The sequence below is a fragment of the Antennarius striatus genome, chromosome 5, assembly GCF_040054535.1.
Source record: "Antennarius striatus isolate MH-2024 chromosome 5, ASM4005453v1, whole genome shotgun sequence".
NCBI classification, from domain to species: Eukaryota; Metazoa; Chordata; class Actinopteri; order Lophiiformes; family Antennariidae; genus Antennarius; species Antennarius striatus.
Window position 1 is genome coordinate 9,680,241 of NC_090780.1, and position 20,107 is coordinate 9,700,347.

General features: G+C 43.0%; 2 protein-coding genes across 5 annotated transcripts; one reads left to right on the forward strand and one right to left on the reverse strand.

Moving 5' to 3' along the window:
• The first annotated feature begins 3,744 nt into the window (after nt 1-3,744).
• si:ch211-222l21.1 (prothymosin alpha) lies at nt 3,745-6,304 on the forward strand. Its single transcript, XM_068316209.1, has 5 exons — nt 3,745-3,934; nt 4,526-4,597; nt 4,959-5,022; nt 5,227-5,300; nt 5,406-6,304. The coding sequence occupies exons 1-5, from the start codon at nt 3,884-3,886 to the stop codon at nt 5,475-5,477; spliced, it is 333 nt and encodes a 110-aa protein (XP_068172310.1). The 5' UTR covers nt 3,745-3,883; the 3' UTR covers nt 5,478-6,304.
• Nucleotides 6,305-6,448: 144 nt separating this feature from the next.
• slc45a1 (solute carrier family 45 member 1) lies at nt 6,449-17,260 on the reverse strand. Of its 4 annotated transcripts, XM_068316207.1 has the most exons (10): nt 17,083-17,260; nt 16,029-16,467; nt 15,799-15,891; nt 10,938-11,162; nt 9,903-10,801; nt 9,657-9,810; nt 9,396-9,572; nt 9,071-9,276; nt 8,425-8,650; nt 6,449-7,268 (listed from the first exon to the last, which is right to left on the reverse strand). In XM_068316207.1, exons 2-10 carry the CDS (start codon nt 16,447-16,449, stop codon nt 7,243-7,245), a joined length of 2,427 nt encoding a protein of 808 aa, XP_068172308.1. In that variant the 5' UTR covers nt 16,450-16,467; nt 17,083-17,260; the 3' UTR covers nt 6,449-7,242. The 4 variants fall into 4 exon arrangements, with proteins under 4 accessions (XP_068172308.1, XP_068172307.1, XP_068172309.1 ...); XM_068316206.1 differs by having other exon boundaries at nt 6,449-8,650; nt 17,088-17,260; XM_068316208.1 differs by lacking the exon at nt 9,071-9,276.
• Between the last annotated feature and the right edge of the window lie 2,847 nt (nt 17,261-20,107).

The window sequence follows — 20,107 nt, forward strand, 5'->3', positions numbered from 1 at the left end:
TCTTCAAGTGAGGTGACATCAGGCTTTTCACTAATGCTTTGTTTTCAAGCACTATATATATATACAGTATATATATATATATATATTATATAAAATTTATTTATTTATTTATTTATGAATAAGCTCACTTGAAAACCTCACGCTCTCACGCTTCCAGCGTCTACCCGGAAGTTCGGGCCACTAGCCGAGTTAGCTCCGGTCTTCACATTTGTCCATGTCTCTCACTTACGGAGCCATCTTGGCTTAGTCAAACATAGTGGTTTATATTCTTTGATTATGATGGACCTGACATTGTCGTGTGGGGAAACTGAATGCTTTATTCACCAGGACTAAACGCACGAAGCTGGCGTCTACCCGATTGGCCGGACCGTAACGCCGAAGCGGCCTTCGTCTTCGCGTTCGTCCGTCCTACACACACGGAACCTTTATGGCTTCGTCGGACACAGCAGTTTGTTTTCTTGTGATGGCGAAGAAAAAAAAAGAGAAAACAAACGAAGTCTGATATTATTGTTTTATCGTGGAATTTCCACGGGTTCTTGTTGGTATACTGTATATTATATACATATATATATATGTATATATATATATATATGTATATACTGTAATATACTGTATAATTTTATATATATATATATATATATATATATATATATATGTGTATATACTGTAATATACTGTATAATTTTATATATATATATATATATATATATGTATATACAGACACTTCTCTACTTAAGTTCATTCCTTTTACTTTTTTTAGATTTTACTTTTGAACTGACTTTAAAATAATTTTATTAAAAAAATTTTTGTGAGTGACTTTTTGAGGGGCGTCACAGTGGTGCAGTGGTTAGCGCTGCCGCCTCACAACACGACGGGTCCGGGTTCAAGTCCTGCTCTGTGCGGAGTTTGCGTGTTCTCCCCGTGTCTGCGTGGGTTCTCTCCGTGGTTCTCTGGCTTCCTCCCACCTCCAAAAGCATGCGCTTCAGGTTCATTTGCCGGTCCCAAATTGCCAGTAGGAGTGACAGTGTGTGTGTGTGGTTGTATGTCTTCGTGTGTGACTCCACGGTGCACTGGCATCGTGCCCGGAGTGTCCCCCACCTCACGCCCTATGCCAGCTGGGATAGGCTCCAGCTCCCCGTGACCTGCTACAGTGGATACAGCGGCAGAAAATGAATGAATGAATGAATGAATTTTTGAGTTTCGTGCGCACTACATAGTATGAGACGTTCAAAACATTTTACGCCTGCCTCTTCTCAGTTTATCGCGTGTTACCCTTGTGTTAAGATGTCGTATCTGTGATCTCTGTGTTTACATACACATTGTTTTGCGTACTTGTAACCCTAAGCAAATATGGATGGTCAAAAGCGTAAGTCCACAAGTGATAGTGGTAGTCAAAAGAAGCAGTGTTTTATAAATTACGGTTATATTGATGTACATACAGTATAAACAGTCACACATTACTGGAACGTACAGTAACAACTTGCGTTCATTTACACATTACATTCGGCCGTTCGGAACGTAATTTAAACGGAAGTTGAGGAGCGTCTGTATATATATATACAGCATATATATATATACAGTATATACATATACACACACACATACACATGTGTGTACCATGTGTGTACTTAAGCTTGATGTAAGGCATTTTTCCTGTTACATCTGAGACATTTTTGTGTTGAAATTTTTTAACATATTGTCAATATAGTTATCAAATAATTTTATAGCAACAAAGTCCATTTATGTTAGATAAATGTGCTTTTATGAGAACGGCAATAAACCAAGTACCCAGCTGAGTACACTTCCACACATCCCTTTGATCTGTGCATGTAATTACAGCCTTCATAATTATATTTCAGCTCAATAAGAGTTGTATGACTAAAGGGGGCTTAAGGTTTTCTAAAAATCAGTAGTTTGAAAGCTGGCATAGAGTGGAGAAGATAACTGAGACAGTGTGGGATTAGGTCCTTGGAGCACCTAAAATTAGAAGCTGAAGGGAACACTTGTGTCAAGATATCCTGTTTGGGTGTGCTGGGTTCAGGATCTTAGTAAAACTGTCAAGGAATATTTTAAATGGATCTCAAATTTGTGTCATTCAGGCCTCATACAATAGAGTTACACTGTTGCTCTGACGACTATCTGATAACTACAGGTAAACTGAAAATAATGACAGCTGTTTGTGGACACAAACAATGACAGGTGTGGCACATGAAGCTGATATACTTGAGGAATTCAGCCGCTGGAAGATTGGTATGACTCAAAACATGCAGGGTTGACCCATGCTGCCTGTTTTCTACGCTCTCTGTAACTCACAGTGAGGTACAAACCATTTGTGGGTTTCCACACTTCCTTTGGTTTAACAGCTGGATGACAGAGACAAGCGGTGGAAAAGAAAATTAGCCTCTAATATAACCTCTGAAAAAGAAGGGGGGGGGGGGTCAGAATTAATTAGTCAACAACAAGAGCAAAGTTTTCTTAAGAAGCAGAAAATGGAAACAATGAAGTAGGCCAGTGATTTATGAACTGCAGCTACAGTTTTAATTAAGACAACAGCGCACCGGATCAGGCCTTGTGCTGTCAAATCACTTCAGTTTTTCCATTAAATGCCCCCACGGCATTACCTTCATATTAATATGGTGCATGCCAACACTTTTAATTGTTTGTGCGTGTATGTATCAATATTTCCAGGCTACTCAGTAATATACCTGAACGCATCCTATAAATGTTTTTTCTACAAAGTATCGTATGCAGACACACAACCCCTCACACTCCATTACTGTCCCTGATAGGTTCACAGATCACAAAGTCTGATGTTTATGCTTTACACAAGCTAATGTTTACCACATTGCTTTTTGTTTACTGCATCAAATATTGACTAAACCAGATAAGTTTCTCTCAATGTGTATATAATTACATATTATATGAATTCTTATATATAGTGTATATATACAGTATATATAATTATTATATAATTATTATATATAATTATCACACATAATTACCCAAAGATTTTGCTTCATTGTATTTAGAATTTATAAATGCATCACCTCCAATTGACAATCGTATGATACAACTTTGAATTATATGTGTTTCTACTCAGATAAAAAAATGACAGGATTCTGTCTTAAATTAATTGATTGTCTTCTGTTTGTTTGGTACACTTTTTGTTTTGTGAAATTAATAATAATAATAATAATAATAATAATAATAATAATAATAATAATAATAATAATAATAATAAATCCAAATGAGCCTTGCCATTTCTTTTCAAGTGTTAAATATAGAAAAGAGGAGTGGCCGCAGTTTTTCTTTTCTTTTTTTTTTGTTTTTCTTAATGTAATTTGACACCCATCGATGCAGAGTAAGATCACGAAGACAAAAGATGTAGCTCATGTGCTCATGTTCCCTAAACGTTGACAATTCATCTCCGTAAGGCAGAAGTCTGTCATCACAAAACGAATCCTATTACCTCAATAACTGATCGTTTAAGTACATTGTTTAAATTTAGATTTTAAAAACTAAATAAATAAACAAACGGTGGACTGAAGTAGGAACGATAACTCTGGCGTCATAGTGCAGCGCTTTAAAACAAGTGACCAATCAATAATGCGATAGCCCGTAGGCGGGTCCTCTCATCATGATTGATAGAACGTTTCTCCAATCGGATGGATGAGTGTTTGGCTCCGTCCAATCATTTGCGAGATTTGCTCGCCGTTCCCAACAAGAGTGGCTTTTCAACTAGCTGGAGAGACAAGCGGAGAGACGGTGAGGCACCATTTCTATCTCAGCGTCTAGGACTGTCCGCACGAAAGCGAAGAGCCTAGACATAAAAATATTTTTTGAACAGGAGTAGAATTATCTACATCAATTAATCAAACCAACCATGGCCGACACAGCTGTAGACACGACCGCAACTCCAGAGGTTACAGTAAAGGTGAGTTTCATTTTCGAAATCTTTTAAACGGTGGCTCGTTGAGAGATTTTCTCAACTTTGTGATAAGTTAACGTTTGTGTTAATAATGGTTTTACTAACTCTGGCTAGCTAACCCGGTACGCTAGCGTTTTCAGTACTCTTAGGTTAGTTAAATTCGTAATTGGTAAAAAAAAAAGCTAATTAATTAGGATAGTCAAATGTCGACAGCGCGACGTGTTACGTGGGGCTGTTTTTGTGTTTCACCCGTGGATGGCTGAAAGCCGTGTGCGGAGAGCCGTGTGAGCGGAGGGACTCACCGACGTCTCGCCGCGCAGACAAAGCGGTAGAATCGGTGCAGCTGGTGAGGAGCTGCCGCTGTGGGCGGGAAGACAAAGTAGTGGCACCGTTCCGTTGAAGATCTGGATGAAAACACCAAGCAAAGCCGGCAATATTTACACGTTTTATCCTTGATATGGACTTTTTTTTTGCACATAAGACCAAAATAAATCTTTTTCATTCAACGAAATTCAAACGTGTACAACCTGCCCGCTTCGCGTGAAAAGTCTTTCCTATCGCACGTTGTTGAGTGGATGATGTGCTTTTATTTTGTAGGAGCTGAAGGAGAAGAAAGAAGCGGAGGGAGAGGAGAAGACCGACAACGGGGACGCACCTGCAAACGGAACAGTGAGTGCGGCGGCAGCCGGCCTCATGGCCTTTTGTCTTGGCGGGCCTCATCATGCAGGTGTCGCTGCAGCAGCCTCCCCCGCCTGCTCAGCTGCTCCACACACCGCTTTGTTTGGGTTGTGAAATGGCACAGATGTTAGGAAGTCTGTGGACCTTCCTGCTGGTGTCTCAAGCCAAGCTTCAAAGCTTTAATCTGGAGAGGAAAACGAACTCCTTGCAGTGTCTGATCATGGGAAAATTATTAGTGATTCAGATTTTTGACTGGCCCTTCAATATATATATATATATATATTGGATCATAAATGAATGCAGAAGATCATGTCGTGTATCTCTGGTCTGACGTTTCCTTCTTTTCATGCAGAATGGTGCTGATCACAGTGATAAAGTGGAAGAACCTGAAGAGGAGGAACATGAGAATGGAGATGGTATGTTCATAGAGAGGAGTTGAACTGTTTAAATAAAGACAAATGCTCCTCAATACTTTATTAGTGGTTACTGGCCTCTGAAGGCTTCCTGCATTGGTTGACCTTGAGTTGACAGTTAAATTTTGAAAGATTAATATTCCAAAAATTTGTCCTAATTAGACTGAAATGGGCATAATTTATGAAGTTGACAAACTGTCCTCACAGGAAATGCAGAGGAGGCGCCCCCTGTAGAGGAAACTGATGCACCACCTGCCAAGCGTGCAGCTGAAGAGGAGGAGGTGGGTTTTTCCTCAGGCTCCGATTTGACATTTAGATCGATTTTTATTGTGATGACGTATCGGGGGAACCTTGATCTTTCTAATGCATTTATTTCTTCTCATTAGGAAAAAGTGGACACAAAAAAGCAGAAGACGGAGGAGAATGGAGATACTAAAGAGGCAGAAGCGGAGGCTTAGGTCGCTGTCCTGCTTGTGTCAGCACTGTCTTACCAGCCTGGTCAACATTGTGTGTAGAGCTTGTGCTGTCTGTTCCTTTTGAGAAACATTTCTTTTTGTTTGCTCCCATGTTATCACATTGCACTGGAGTCCTGAGAGATGGTGGCCCTTGCATCCTTTTTTATGAAATGTTATTTATTGGTCTTTAAAATGAGCTTCTTTTTTTTTTTTACTTGTATAAATGGGGCCACACCATGAGATCAGTTTTGTTCATTTCATGAGGTTTTATATTGGTATGTTGGAAGCACAATCTCTATTATGCCAGTGCTGACCAGACAATTCATTCATATAGGCAGCTGCTCATGCCCTTCAAGGCTCATGTTGACCTCTCAGATTCACTTAAAAGGACCAAAGATAAGTTTTAAGCAGGGGCTAATGGACAGTTGTTGACATTATTAGTTGAGGCATAATATTTTGTGTTGAGCTGCTACTTAATCCTTGGCTTGGCTGCCCTGTTAACGTCACAGATGGTGCAAATGAATAAAGGGGCTCTGTCTTGCACCTCCATGATAAGATTACTTGATCTTGTTTCATGCAGGCAGGATTTGCATTGTTAATTAACCCCTCTTAAATCTTAAAGCTTTGGTCATTTGTTCTGTATGCATTCCACGCAAGTTTGTACCATTTATACTTGTTTTTCTTACGTTAAATGAGTTTTGTGTTATGGCTGGGTAGCCCAGTTTTGCGTCCAAGACTGCCTTTTTCAGAACCAGAATAACATTCGGTTACTTCAGCCACTGCTTTGTATATTCTGATTAACAAATAAATTGTCTTTTTACTTAAATATATTTTGCCTCTGATGCCAGTTTATAGATCATTACTGCATCGTAATAACCATTGCTTTATAAGTAGGTGATGTCACTTGACCCAATTTTTCTAAACATGGAAAATGGCTGTCTTATTTGCAGAAAGGAACAGGAGTCATCTCATTTGGTAATGGAAAAGGGTCCGCGCAAAGAAATGGTAAAGTTGCCCCCGGGCTCCCCCATGTGGTGTAACAGCAGATTACAGCCCATTATTGCTTATGCAACTGATAAATGGGTGCAATACTAATGACTGAAAATAATTGACACAGGAATCGAACGTGGTAAAATGGCTGTTTTAGTTTAAACTGAACCCTGGATAAAAACTCGTTACAGAAGCATTGCTAATGTTCAGCAATAGGTGGTAAATCACACTTTTTAAGCAAGCTACAGTAGCATGATCCATGTACTTACTGTTCCTCAAACATTAGCATGTTGTGAATCCAGTCAGATATTGATATTTTTAGGCAGCAACTAGGACTGGCACAAAAGTGGGGTTTGCTGTGTTTAAGTGAATTCATCACAGTTGGAAATTGGAATCAGCATATTCTGAAGTTAACGTTTTGTTAAAGCCCTGAAGTCAAACTATGCCTGCCTTGTGCAAATAAAACATGTTTGCCATGGCACAAAAGATGTAAAAAAGACTTTTCATGAAGAAGGGGATCAAATTTTTGTACTTTCAAATATACCTGGCTGAAACAAACGTGATGTCATCGCAATACTGAGCTGATGGCTTCAGAGAAGTGGAGAAAGTATAGTCGCTCAATCATGCTCCCTAAAGATGACAAAAAGCACTTGCTGTCATGTGAAAACCCCCACAGTCTTTAATGGTTGTCCACCTTCAGGGGTTACCCACTGTTCACATGAGTCTTCTCCCTGTTTGCTGTTCTTCTTTTTTGTTCGGTTTCCAACTGAATGCTGATTCACACCCCAGTTTCAACTTCTCTTCCTGATAATGACAAGAATCAGTCATTACAATGGAATGGCCAGGAGTAGGATGACAGCTCACGTCTTTCCACGGCTCAGAGAGGGCCCAGTCAAAATCTGCCACCAGTACACCTCTGGCTTTGAAAGTTTAAATAAAAGTGTGTGTCCTATTAAACAGCAGTGTATGCTGATTAATTGAGAACTGTTAATGGGCATTGCACTCATTGATGGAATTTGAGTTAAAAAAAAAAAAAATCACCCAGCAACTGTGAAATTTGGAGTTAGCAGACTAGTGATTCTCATAGTGGATGAATAGTATGGAAAGTGTTTAAATTTGGAATCAAATTCAAATCCCTAAAAATTTAAACTGTGATTGTAAATGAATAATAAATTTGACTAAACTATAGTAGTGCATATCTCAGATTTAATGAATCATTAACAGTGAGTGCCCACTGCCAACACATTCATTTTGTCAGGAAATCCTGCCTAAGGTGTGATGCTAATATGCTAACTCAGAGAAACAGGCAGGTAGACATTCTCTTGGCCATATGACCAAAAACAAAACTTCAACTAGACTTTGAGAGGTTAAATTAGTGCTCATGCAGATGTTTAGCAACTGATAAAAGGAGGAAAAGAGGTAAAGCAATGGTTAGCCTGGGAAGTAGTGATGAACCTTTCTAGTCTGAACACTGACAAGCAAGAAAATATGATACAGGATTATTACAGAAAATAATCAGACACAAGACAAGCTTATAGGGTTTTCTAGGTTAGAAGGAGTTTGCTGTCAAACACACATCTGTCCCTCACTGCATTCAGAAAGGTCACACAGTCTGTTTGCTAAGGTTAGGAAATGATGCAATGGGCACACACAGGTCATGTACGCACTTATTATAGTAGTGGCCAGTGTCTGCCTCTCTGATCTGTCTAGCTCTTAGAACATCAGTGTCGATTAGTGTGAAACAATCTATGGAACTGTGCTGTACAGTGTGTTTGTGTGTGTCAGGGTGTACTGTAGTGTTGTCCTATCACTGCTGTGAATGCCGACACGCTCAGAAACCAGGTGACAGTTTGTGAATGTGTGTGTCATTGACTGTGTGAGGTAAAGTACTGTAAATTAAGAGGCTTTTTGTTCTACATATGCACCAATAGTGGCTGGGTCTCGCTTTCGGGTGGCTCACCCTCAGGGGGGGGCAGCTGGTACACCACGCAGAGAGAGGAGTACAGGCAGCCCACGAATGACATCAGGCTTGAAAAGTACATCACTCCCTGGGCCCCACCCACCAGTGAGGTCAGAGGTCCCATCGCCACAGAGACCAGGATCTGAGCCAGGAAATACTGGCAACTGAGAAGAGAGATGTCCACCCCCATCCCTCGTCTGGTCCCTTCCTCTGACGAGCCACAAAACTGAGGAACGTGTAACATGATACAAGTAAATTTTTGGCACCATAAAAAACAGTTAAAAAGTTCCACATTTTGAGAATTGCTTGCACTTTCATGTCTGTACATCATCTACATATGAAGCTACAACCAGCATCCACTGGTCTGAGCTTTGCATTACCATTTGGAAGGGAAACAGGAAGAAAAGTAAAAGATTTCTAGCTACTAGCATCTCTAAAGCTCAGGACTGACTCATAACTCCTACATATAACCCCAAACAGGAGCAATAAAATGCTAATTATTGAACTTTATAGGTTTTAATAAGCATATCCCTTAAAAATTGTATTTTCCAAAATGAAGAACTATATAATAGTGATTTAGGTTGATCCTGAAAAAAAATGCCATCAAGCAATAAAAAACTACACAACATTAATACAGTATACTGACCTGAGGGCTCTGGTAGTATTCACATAGCAGAGAGTAAGGCAGCGTGCATAGAGAGGAGAAGAGCACCCCATACGTAACACAGAGAGAAAGTACCACATAGAGGTTTGTGGATAGTGTAGCAAGACCTGTGCCCAAACCAAATGCCAGGTAGGCAAAAAAATATAGAGTGCGAAGAGAGAAACGCTCCTCCAGTTTCTCCAATATGGCTGACAGATGATGAGGAAATCCAGAAAAAAACAAAAACAACACATGCAAAAGTTAGCATAGAAAAAAATACTGAGATATGCTAACATCTCAGATGCAATGTGTTACGAGTGCAGTTTACCTGAGTAGAAAGCAGCACTGAATGCATAGATGCACATGCCCCAGCAGCCCATGCTAACACCAGCATTATAGCGTTGGTAGGCCTCAGAGTCATGGGGTGCCTTTGGGTCTCCTTCGAACACCACCTCCCCCATGAAGTCAGTGTAGAAGAGCAGCATGCCCTCAAAGGACAGCCAGCCTGCAGAGAAACAAAATGCAACAGTTGCAAATGAATCCAAACAAAAGGTATGGTGAAACCAAATAAAATAATTATTATTCTCACCTAGAAAATGATTAGTGCATAAACTTCGAAGGGATGGCGGCATTCTGTAGATGGCTATGCACAGCAGCTTCATTGACATTTGGGATTCTCCTGTCTCCACATTCTCACTCAGATCACTCTCATAGCGCACCCCGTTCAGCAAAATGTTTGCAACCTGCACCGAAGCAAAAAAAGGCAAACAGTGTTTAAAAATGCAGCTGTTACTACTGACTACACAGCTTTTGTCATTCTTAGAATGTGTCTGACCTGCTGGCTGAAAGTCACAGTCCTCCTGCGTCCATTCTCTAGCCCAACAATCTGTGTTGCCATAGGTTCCTCCATCAGTGCAAGACTTTGGGGTCGCTTCAGGATACCAGCAGAAGAGCCTCGATGTGCCCCGATACCAAGCTGAGCTCCAGCTGTGACCTGAGATGCTGCATGAGATTGTGTATCTGTCTCAGAGTGTAATGTCTCAGCTTCCTGAGCTTCCCCAGCGGGATGACACTCAATATCATCCTGGGTTTGACCCACAGGATGGCTTCCTGCCTCGTGTGGGGAATCGTTTGGATGAGGGCAGTCTCCTGGAGGCAGGGGAACACTGGCAGAGTCAGAGGTCACGGCCTGTGGCGTCTGACCTGTGTAGCAGTTTATGAGCACACTGTCTATATAGGAGGTTCCTAATGAAGAAGCAAACTCGTTGATACCAGTAAGTGAGTTGTCTCTACTAATAAAGCTGCCATATTTTGGTGTGAGTGGGCTCAGGGGTGATATGGGGCTAGTCAGACCAGCACACAGGCGCGCATTGGCACTGCAAGAATGAGCAAGGGTGTCCGGGTTGGATGTCTGAGACTTTGTAAAGAAACTGTAGTTGTAAAGACCATCCTCATCTTCCTCATCCAGTCCCAAAGTTGAACCTGGGGGAACAGGGGGTGAAGGAGGCAGAGGGAGGCTGGGGCTTTTCAGATGGTTTTTGCTGAGGTTTTTGTTTGGCTGGCTCTTTGGTAGAGGCCGTTCAGGAATACTCATAAGAGTCATGGCTGTGGCGATCACCAATGTGACACTTGTGAACATGTATATGACACGTAGTTGGCCTCCCATTGACCGCCCAAACTGTGTCTGGTCCCAGTTGATGCCGCCGACAATGTAGCCAAATCCACCTCCAAGTCCTAGGGAGCACATCAAGAAACATCTAAATTATTGGTAATGACTTAAATGTTTGTTTTAATGAAAATTATTTTGAAAGACTAAAAATTAAAGCCGTCTTCTCCCATGAGTTTGTGACTAAGCAAAGAGTTTTCTTGCCTGCCAGTAGTGCATGGATGTTCAACCCCCGATCCTGGTCCTCTGGACTGCACACATCCATCATGTACGCATGACTTGGGTTGTCAGCTGAATCAGCACTGAAGTCCATCAGAACCACACCACACACAGTCAGGACGATTCCCCACTTGTGATTTGATGCCGTGTCTGCCAGCAAACCACCAATGTCCCGCCCGTTCAGCACCAAAGACAGACCAACCAAAGCGCCTGTTGGGATGAAAAGCAAAATTAATTTCCGCATGCCAATAAAGGCATTTAAAAACCTTGCTGAAAGTGAGACACTGCTATTGAAAAGTTGCTAGTCATACAAACTTTATTTGTCACGGTCAAATAGGCGTGTCATGTTGCTCTGCTGTGCTGGGGTGTGGCAGGAGGAGGGGCCGAACTTTTGGGCAGAGCCTTTTCTCTATACCTGTACCTGATCAGGCTGATTAGCCTGCGGCTTTTTAAAACGGCTTATCCTTTTGTTCTGGGTCAGATTGTTTTGCACCTTTGCATTGTCTTGCTTTTTCCATGTCTCTAGTTTTTTGGATTTCTTGAGTTTTCTTGTGTTTTCTGGATTTTTTCTGATGATTAAGCTATGACTGAAAGCTTCTCCACTGGTGTTCTGCATATGGGTCCCAACCCCCCCCCCCCACGACAACATTAGTTATAGTCTATATATGGGAAGACGGTGACTTAGGAGGTAAGAGTATATGAACCACCAAAGTTTAAGGTGCTTCCCTGTCGACATGTTGTTGCCATATGTACTGCACACTGTTCCTCAGGGATGATTCAAATCAAAGATCAAACATTTACCTCCATGCATCAGATATTAAAATCATTGTGGACTTGGAGACAAACCAGTGTTTGAGTTTGAGAAACATCAACAGCATTTAACTGAAAGGAAAATTTTGAACCAAAGATTGATTTGGATTATGTGATATGAGGATACCAGGGATTTTGCTTCAGACAGTCCATTCATCCATCCATCCATCCATCCATCCATCCATCCATCCATCCATCTATCTTCAACCGCTTATCCGGGGCCGGGTCGCGGGGGCAACAGTCTCAGGAGGGATGCCCATACTTCTTCCCAGACACCTCTTCCAGCTCCTCCAGGGGGATTGCGAGGCGTTCCCAGGCCAGCCGAGAGACATAGTCCCTCCATCATGTCCTAGGTCTTCCCCGAGGTCTCCTCCCAGTAGGACATGCCCGGTCCAGGAGGCATCCGGAACAAATGCCCGAACCATCTTAGCTGGCTCTGCACGAGGTGGAAGAGCAGCGGCTCAAAGCTCCTCCCTGGTGACTGACTCCTCACCCTATCTCTAAGGGTGCGCCCTGCCACTCTACGGTGGAAACAATATCCCGCTTGTATCCGGGATCTTGTCCTTTTGGTAATGACCCAAAACTCATGACAGTAGGTGAGAGTAGGAACATAGATTGACCAGTAAATCGAGAGCTTTGTCTTGCGACTCAGCTCCTTCTTCACCATGACAGACCTACACAGCGACCGCATCACTGTGGAAGCTGCACCTTTCCATCCTTCCCTCACATGTGAACAAGACCCCAAGATAATTAAACTCCACTTGGGGCAAAGACTCTCCACCGACCTGAAGAGGGCACACCACCCTTTCCGGTCGAGAACCATGGGCTCAGATTTAGAGGTACTGATCTTCATCCCACTCCAGTCACACTCAGCTGCAAACCCTCCCAGAGCATGCTGAAGGCCCAGGTTTGATGAGGCCATCAGGACAACATCAAAGCAGAGATAAAATACTTTGGTCCCCAAACTGGACTCCCTCCAGATCCTGGTTGCGCCTAGAAATTCTGTCCATAAAGATTATGAACAGAACTGTTGATAGAGGACATCCCTGACTTACTGCCGGCAACACGAACCAAGCACTGGCTTCGGTCATACAGGACCGGGCAGCCCTCAGCAAAGTGCTGCGAACCCCATAATCCCAAAGCACTCCCCACAAGATACCATGAGGAACACGGCCGAATGTCTTCTCCAGATCCAAAAACAAATGCAGACTGGTTGGGCAAATTCCCATGAACCCTCGAGCACTCAATGGAGAGTGTAGAACTGGTCCAGTGTTACGCAACCGGGACTAAATCCGCATTGTTCCTCCTTAATCCGCGGTTTGACTGTCTGTCTAATCCTCCTCTCCAGTACCCTGGAATAGACTTTCCCCAGGAGCCTGAGGAATATGAACCCCCTATAGTTGGAACACACCTTCCAGTCCCCCTTTTTGAAATGACGGACCACCACCCCAGTATGCGAATCCAAGGGTACTGTCCCTGACTACCATGAGATGTTACAGAGATGTGTCAACCATGACAGTCCCTGCACATCAAGAGACTTGAGGTACTCAGAGCGAATCTCATCCACCCCTGGTGATTTGCCACCAAGGAGTTTTGCAACCATCTCAGTGACTTTAGCTTGAGTGATGAACGAGTCCACCTTTGAGACCTCAGCCTCTGATTTCTTTGTGTAAGACATGGTAGTGGGATTGAGAAGATCCTCGAAGTATTCTTGCTATCGCCTGACAATATCCTCAGTTGAGGTCAGTAGCTCTCCGCCTCTACTGTAAACAGTGTTGGCTGTGCACCGCTTTTCCCTCCTAAGGCGCCGAAAGGTTTGCCAGAATTTCTTCGAGGCTGACTGATAGTCCTCCTCCATGGACTCCCCAAACTTTTCCCAGACCAGAGTTTTTGCCTCAGTGACTACTCGAGCTGCAGTATGCCTGGCCTGCCTGTACCTGTCAACTGCCTCTGAAGTCCCACTATTCAACAAGATTTGATAGGACTCCTTCTTCAGCTTGACGGCATCCCTTACTTCTGGTGTCCACCACCGGGTTTGGGGGTTACCGCCGCAACAGGCACCAGAGATCTTGCGAGAACAGCTCCAAGCAATCTGCTTCGACAGTGGAGGTGGAGAACATGGTTCACTTTCACTCAATGTCCCCAGCCTCCTGCGGTATCTGAGAGAAGCTCTCCTGGAGGTGTGAGTTGAAAACCTCACTGACAGAGGGTTCTGCCAGACATTCCCAACAGACTCTCAAAACACGTTTGGTCCTGCCAAGTCTGTCCAGCCCCCTGCTCTGCCAGTGGATCCAGCTCACCACCAAGTGGTGATGGGTTGCCGGCTCTGCCCCTCTCTTCACCCGAGTGTCCAACACACACGGTTGGAGGTCTGATGATACGACAACGAAGTCGATCATTAACCTCAGGCCTAGGGTGTCCTGGTGCCATGTGCACTTATGGACAACCCTGTGGTTGAACAAGGGTCAACCACAGGGTGACTAGCACAGAAGTCCAATAATAAAACACCACTCATGTTCAGATTAGGGAGGCTGTTCATCCCAATCACCCCTTTCCAGGTCTCACTGTCATTGCCCACGTGAGTGCTGAAGTCCCCAAGGAGAATAATGGAGTCCCCAGTCAGAGCACTATTTAGTACCCCTCCCAGGGACTCCAAGAAGGCTGGGTATTCCACACTGCTGTTTGGCCCATAGGCCTAAACAACAGTGAGACACCTGTCCCCAAGTCGAAGACGCAGGGACGCGACCCTTTCGTTCACAAGGATGAACTGCAACATTTGACGGCTCAGCTGTGGGGCTATAAGCAAGCCCACACCAGCCCACCGCCTCTCACCTTGGGCAAGACAAGAAAAGTGGGGAGTCCAGCCCCTCACAAGGGTTTGAGTTCCAGAGCCCAAGCTGCGGGTGGAGGTGAGCCCGACTATATCTAGTTGGTACCTTTCAACCTCCCTCACAAGCTCTGGCTCCTTTCCCCCCAGCGAGGTGACATTCCATGTCCCTAGAGCTAGATTCTTTGTCTGGGGATTGGGTCATCGAGCCCCATGCTGACGACTGCCAACCAATCTACACTTCACCCTCCCCTACGGTTTCTTCGGTGAGTGATGAGTCCACCAGAGGTTGGGGCCACGTTATCCTTTCGGCCGGGCCCCTTGGGCAGAGGCCCAGCCACCACGCGCTCGCATACAAACCCCAATTCCGGGCCAGGCTCCAGGGTGGGGCCCCTGTTTTATAATACTGGGAAATGTCACGGTCCTTGCTGTTTTACTTGCCATTGGTGTTTTGTTACAGATCTTGGCTCTTAGTTACTGCTCCATAAAGTATTTTGGATTAATTTTTTAAATATTTTTTTTATATTACATACTTATTATGATCCCCGAAGGGAAATTAAGACAGCACACTCTAGTATCTTTGTTAGTGAAGCGCATGCATATATACATATACATATACATATACATATATATATATATATGTGTGTGTGTGTGTGTGTGTGTGTGTGTGTGTATACATATGCATATATATATATATATATATATATATATATATATATATATATATATATATATATATATATATATATATATATATATATACACACACACATATATATACATATACATATATATATACTGTATATGTTAGTGTGTACAGACCCCTGTAACACACCAAACACACACAAGGGGGCCTGTAGTCATGCAACGGCAGGTAGAGTGGCAGACAGCTCCTTCTTGGTGCGCCCCAAATGAGCAACTTGTGAGTGGGACGGCGCATTGCTCAAGGGTACCTCGGCAATGCTATGGGGGTGAACTGACACATCCCACTGTCAGCTCACATTCTGGGTGTTTTTTGGGAGGGAGCGGGAATCAAACTGCTGATCTTAGAACACTGAACGACCCGCTCTACCGCCTGCTCTACCACTGAGCCACTGCCGCCTCCACTATAATGGGCATCACCTATGCCCATCATTTTTTAAATCTGCCTTTTTTGATTATACATATTTAATGTTTTTTGGTACAAAATCGCCGAGGTAAATGTCCTACCTATAGCCAAGGCAAAAATAAAAGGTCTCCTTCGCCCAAACCGGGATGTACAACGGTCACTCCATGCTCCGATGAGAGGCTGAACGAGGAATCCTTAAAGCCAAAGACAGGGAGGAGTTAGAGCGCTAATAGTTTCACATGATACAGTAATCACTACTTAGAATAACATGATCTACAGCATGTCATACCAACCAGGTAGACATCCCACTCTGCTGACATCCCCCACTTACCCAGTATAGGACTGATAAACCACACCAAGCTGTAGAACTGATCAGGCAGGCCCATCTGCAGAAGCACAGGGGTCACATAGGCTGTTTCCATGGCATAGCTGAATTCAATACCAAACAAGATGCAGCCATTGAAGAGTAGCTCTTGGAAAGTGCGTCTTGGGGGAAGTTCGCTGAGGTCCAGCTGGTCCAGAGGACAGGGTGTGTTGGGCGGCGGTGGTGGCGAGGGTCTAATCAACTTCCGATGCTTTGGCTGTCTTTGGAAGTTGTTGGCTCTGTGACTCAGGTGCCGAGTGGTGGACGTTGGGAAGCTGGCAGTCTTGGGGAGTGAGCTCCTCCAAATACCTGCCTGAGCTGTGGGTAACCTCCCTCCTGGACTGGCCAAAAGGGGGTCACTGGGGGTACCCATGCCTGGGGATGACATCTCTCACGCCAGTTTACACTGCAGTAGATGACAGGGTTATAAACATGGTTAAAACTTGTTTTCATATCAGAGATCATTCAAGATCAACACAATGTAGACATGGAAGACATTAGAAGAACTAAGTGATTCTGGTGGTAACCTAGAGCTAGCAAGAGGATACTGCAGTCATCAGCAACAATGGCACCGCATTGATGGGCACGACGCACTGCAACCAGTGCGCATGTTAGTGTTGTGCGCAAAACCCATGTGTTCGGCGCGGCTGACTAAAGCAGAGTAGTATGCGGCACAGGCTCTGAAGAAGCCTGTTTCCATTTTAATATTTCATGGAGGAAGCTCAAATCGGACACGGAGCCGCAGGAGGTTATTGAAGATTTTAAGGCAGCGTGAGAATAAAGCCGTCATTCTCCTCGCTCCAAATCTAACTAAACATCTGACCAATATATATCCAACATGCGTTCACGTAGGCGATCGATTAATTTATGGGTACAATTATTTTCCCCGTTTCACATTGTTTTTTTTCTTGTTGTTTTTTTTTTTTGTTTGTTTGTTTGTTTGTTTTAAGGTGGAGATCACACGATCGACCTCAGAGAAGATGAAGCAGACCTTAACATTGAAAGATGATAATTGGCCTACCTTACCGGGGAGGCTCGTCATGAATTGCGGCATACTGAGTAAGCAATCAGACCAAACGTTATGAGTTCGAACAGAAAACCTAGGATGAATTACTGGACTCATGGTTGTTGTTTTCTTTCCCTTTTTCAGGCAGTCATCCCCCCGCTCTCCCATCCGTCCCTTTTCCTTCCCCCTCAGTTCCTCTCCTCCCTTCGCTTCGTCCTCCCGGTCTCTCCCGTGACGTCACGCCCCCCCCCCCCCCCCCTTCAACAGCGCGGACCGTCCCCTCTGAAAGAGCCCGTCTGTGTCCACGCAGGTCTGTCCACACTCGGCTCCATCACACATAAGACATCAGTTCTCTGAGGTGACAGGCTTTCGATTACACGTCCGTTACACGTCCTCCAGGGCCGGTTCTAGTTCTAAATCGCTGCTGGGGCCCAGGGCCCCCTGGACTAACATGTACTGTAGTTGTGTTTTATGAATGTACTGTATGTCCTACACAACATCACATTAACCACCACTGCCAGTGAGATACATCTGCTGAAAGTGATACAGCATAAATCGTTTTGAAAAAAAAAAAAGACTTAAAGATATATTAAGAACATTTTCATCTTACATTTATTGTGAAAGTAACGTCCCCTTTGCATATATGCTGTAAATAACACAACACCCAAGGTTAATACAGTACTCTAGGGTGTTACAAATATACCGGTATTCTATAATAATAATAATAATGCCTTTCTGGCATCTTTGGAGCAGATTAATGGTTTGCTCCATGCTGCACTTCACTGTCTACCTCATGCAGGTTTTTATGTCACGTGTGCATGCATAGAGTTTTGTGTAAAGTGTCAGAGTCATATGAATATTCTAGATTCATTCACAGCCAAATATAAAAACTGTTTTCAAAATTCAAAATGTGAGAATTTACAGAAATACAGCAAAACTGGGACTTGTGCTCTTAGTTAATTATTCAGTTTCTAAACCTGCAGACATGCTTTGCTTACTGAGAGAAATGTCTCAGCTGTGTTAAACAGAGTAGAAGTGATATTAGAGGGCTCTGACAATAAAGGTCAACAAACCCCCTGAATTTTGATGGTTCATTCAAACACACAATGTTCATGTTAAAACCATTCACTGCACATTTCAAAAGGCTGTAATTTGTTATGCTGGATTTAATGAAATATCAAAGACGATTAAATATTTATTTTATAATTTTTGGGGGGAATTTGATGCTATACAGAGTTCCAATGATATTTTACATTTAGATACAAATAGACAAATATGTATAACAAACACGGTACAGCTGAAAAAATATGCACATAAATCAGGGGTCTCCAAACTTTTTCCTGTAAGGGCCACATAATGTTTCCGTTCTCTAATGGGGGGCCGGGGTCAGTTTGTAGCAGAAAAACTGTGACGATCACCAGTGATGCGCGGTCAGGGGAGGCAGGTGAGGCCGTATCTCACCATCATGAAAGAAAAAAATGAAAACTGGAAGAAATAAATTAAATGCTTATATTTATCCAGTGATGTGTATTATAAAGTTATTTTCCATTTAACATCACCGATTTTAGGTTATTTATACTCAAAATTGCTACACTTTCACATTTACTGCTACTGAGAAGAGACCTGCAGTGAGGCACCAGTCAGCCGAGCCTCACAATGGAATGCACAATGGGGTTAGATGTGTTGGTAGCTAAACAGTGAGACTGTGACGCTATCTCTCTATACAGTATGTCGCGATAAAAATGTTTAAACACGTTTGCCCTATGAACTAAATTTCCATAATTTAGCTAATGTATATAATATACAGTGTTTTTTGTCAACAGCTGTATGTGTGTAACGTCTTTCTTGAGTCCAGCGGTCCTGAAACAGCTGGTAAAAGGCACGAAGTGAGGCACGCAGTTGTCATGCCTCATGGTGGGGGGCGCTGGTGATCCCAGGGATTCGGCTGAGGATTCCTCTTCTTCGGCCGTAGAAGTAGTGACAGCAAACTACAAGCTATAGTCAGTCAGTCAAGTGCAGCCATTCATTTGTTTTCCGCTCGCCTCGCCTTACCATGAAAATGGAGGATTATATATTTCAACTCAAAATGTTATCGATGCTTTTGTTCAGAAGGAGCTGTGCATGGACTTCATTTATAAGTAAACGTAACATATGAACAAACATGTAGGTAACAACACAACAACTTTTTTTTTAAATCAAATGTGCTTATTTGTGTGTTACAGTTTGTACGTGTAAATAATTCTGCTCTGAGACTTTAAAAATAACCCACTCACTGTTGCTAATTAAATGGTGAATAAGCTACACTGTAGGTTCATATGTTTGTAAATCTAATTACGATGAAATCAGTGCCTCACCAGCCATGACGTCACCTCACTGATGATTGCAGGGGTGCCTAAATGTAAACTTTTATCGTCTTCCAGACCCTAATATTAATAACCCTCTTTTCTGGTACTATTAAGGGGCTGTGCCAAATGTGGAGGAGGGCCACATCCGGCCCCCAGGCCTTAGTTTGGGGACCACTGACATAAATAAACACACCTATTAAATGTTTACAACACAACCCTCCACAGTATAGGGAGTGAAAAGAAAAGAATTAATCGATGGAAATAGCGTTAAGTACAAATGGAAACAGTGTGCAATACATGAAAACATAAGTACAATGATTGATTATAGGCAGGCAGGCAGACAGAGAGACAGACAGATAGATAGATAGACTTATAAGAGTAACATATATAAAACGTATTATAAAATACAAAAGAAAACACTGTAGAGCTTTAACAGCTTTAAAACTGCATGTTGAGGCTGACGAAAATGGCTTTGCTATTCTCCGAGGTTAATCGTTCAAAGTCAGAGGGGCAGCAACAATAAAAACCCAGGGAGCAGGGAAATCAGTGGTCATGCAATAAACTTCCTCACCCTTGACCTTAGCTGTTATACAACTTTTGCAACATGATTTGTGGAACAATCTATAATTTCAAATAATCATTCATTGTGTTTTTGTGCTTTATGATGTACCACACTGGCACAAAGTCCTTTTAGC

Coding starts and splice junctions, on each gene's coding strand:
- si:ch211-222l21.1 (XM_068316209.1), top strand. CDS start 3,884: ATGGCCGACACAGCTGTAGACACGACCGCAACTCCAGAGGTTACAGTA. Junction 3,935..4,525: donor CTCCAGAGGTTACAGTAAAG/GTGAGTTTCATT, acceptor TTTATTTTGTAG/GAGCTGAAGGAGAAGAAAGA. Junction 4,598..4,958: donor ACGCACCTGCAAACGGAACA/GTGAGTGCGGCG, acceptor CTTTTCATGCAG/AATGGTGCTGATCACAGTGA.
- slc45a1 (XM_068316206.1), bottom strand. CDS start 16,449: ATGTCATCCCCAGGCATGGGTACCCCCAGTGACCCCCTTTTGGCCAGT. Junction 10,802..10,937: donor CATCCATGCACTACTGGCAG/GCAAGAAAACTC, acceptor TGTGCTCCCTAG/GACTTGGAGGTGGATTTGGC. Junction 9,811..9,902: donor CTGTGACTTTCAGCCAGCAG/GTCAGACACATT, acceptor GCTTCGGTGCAG/GTTGCAAACATTTTGCTGAA.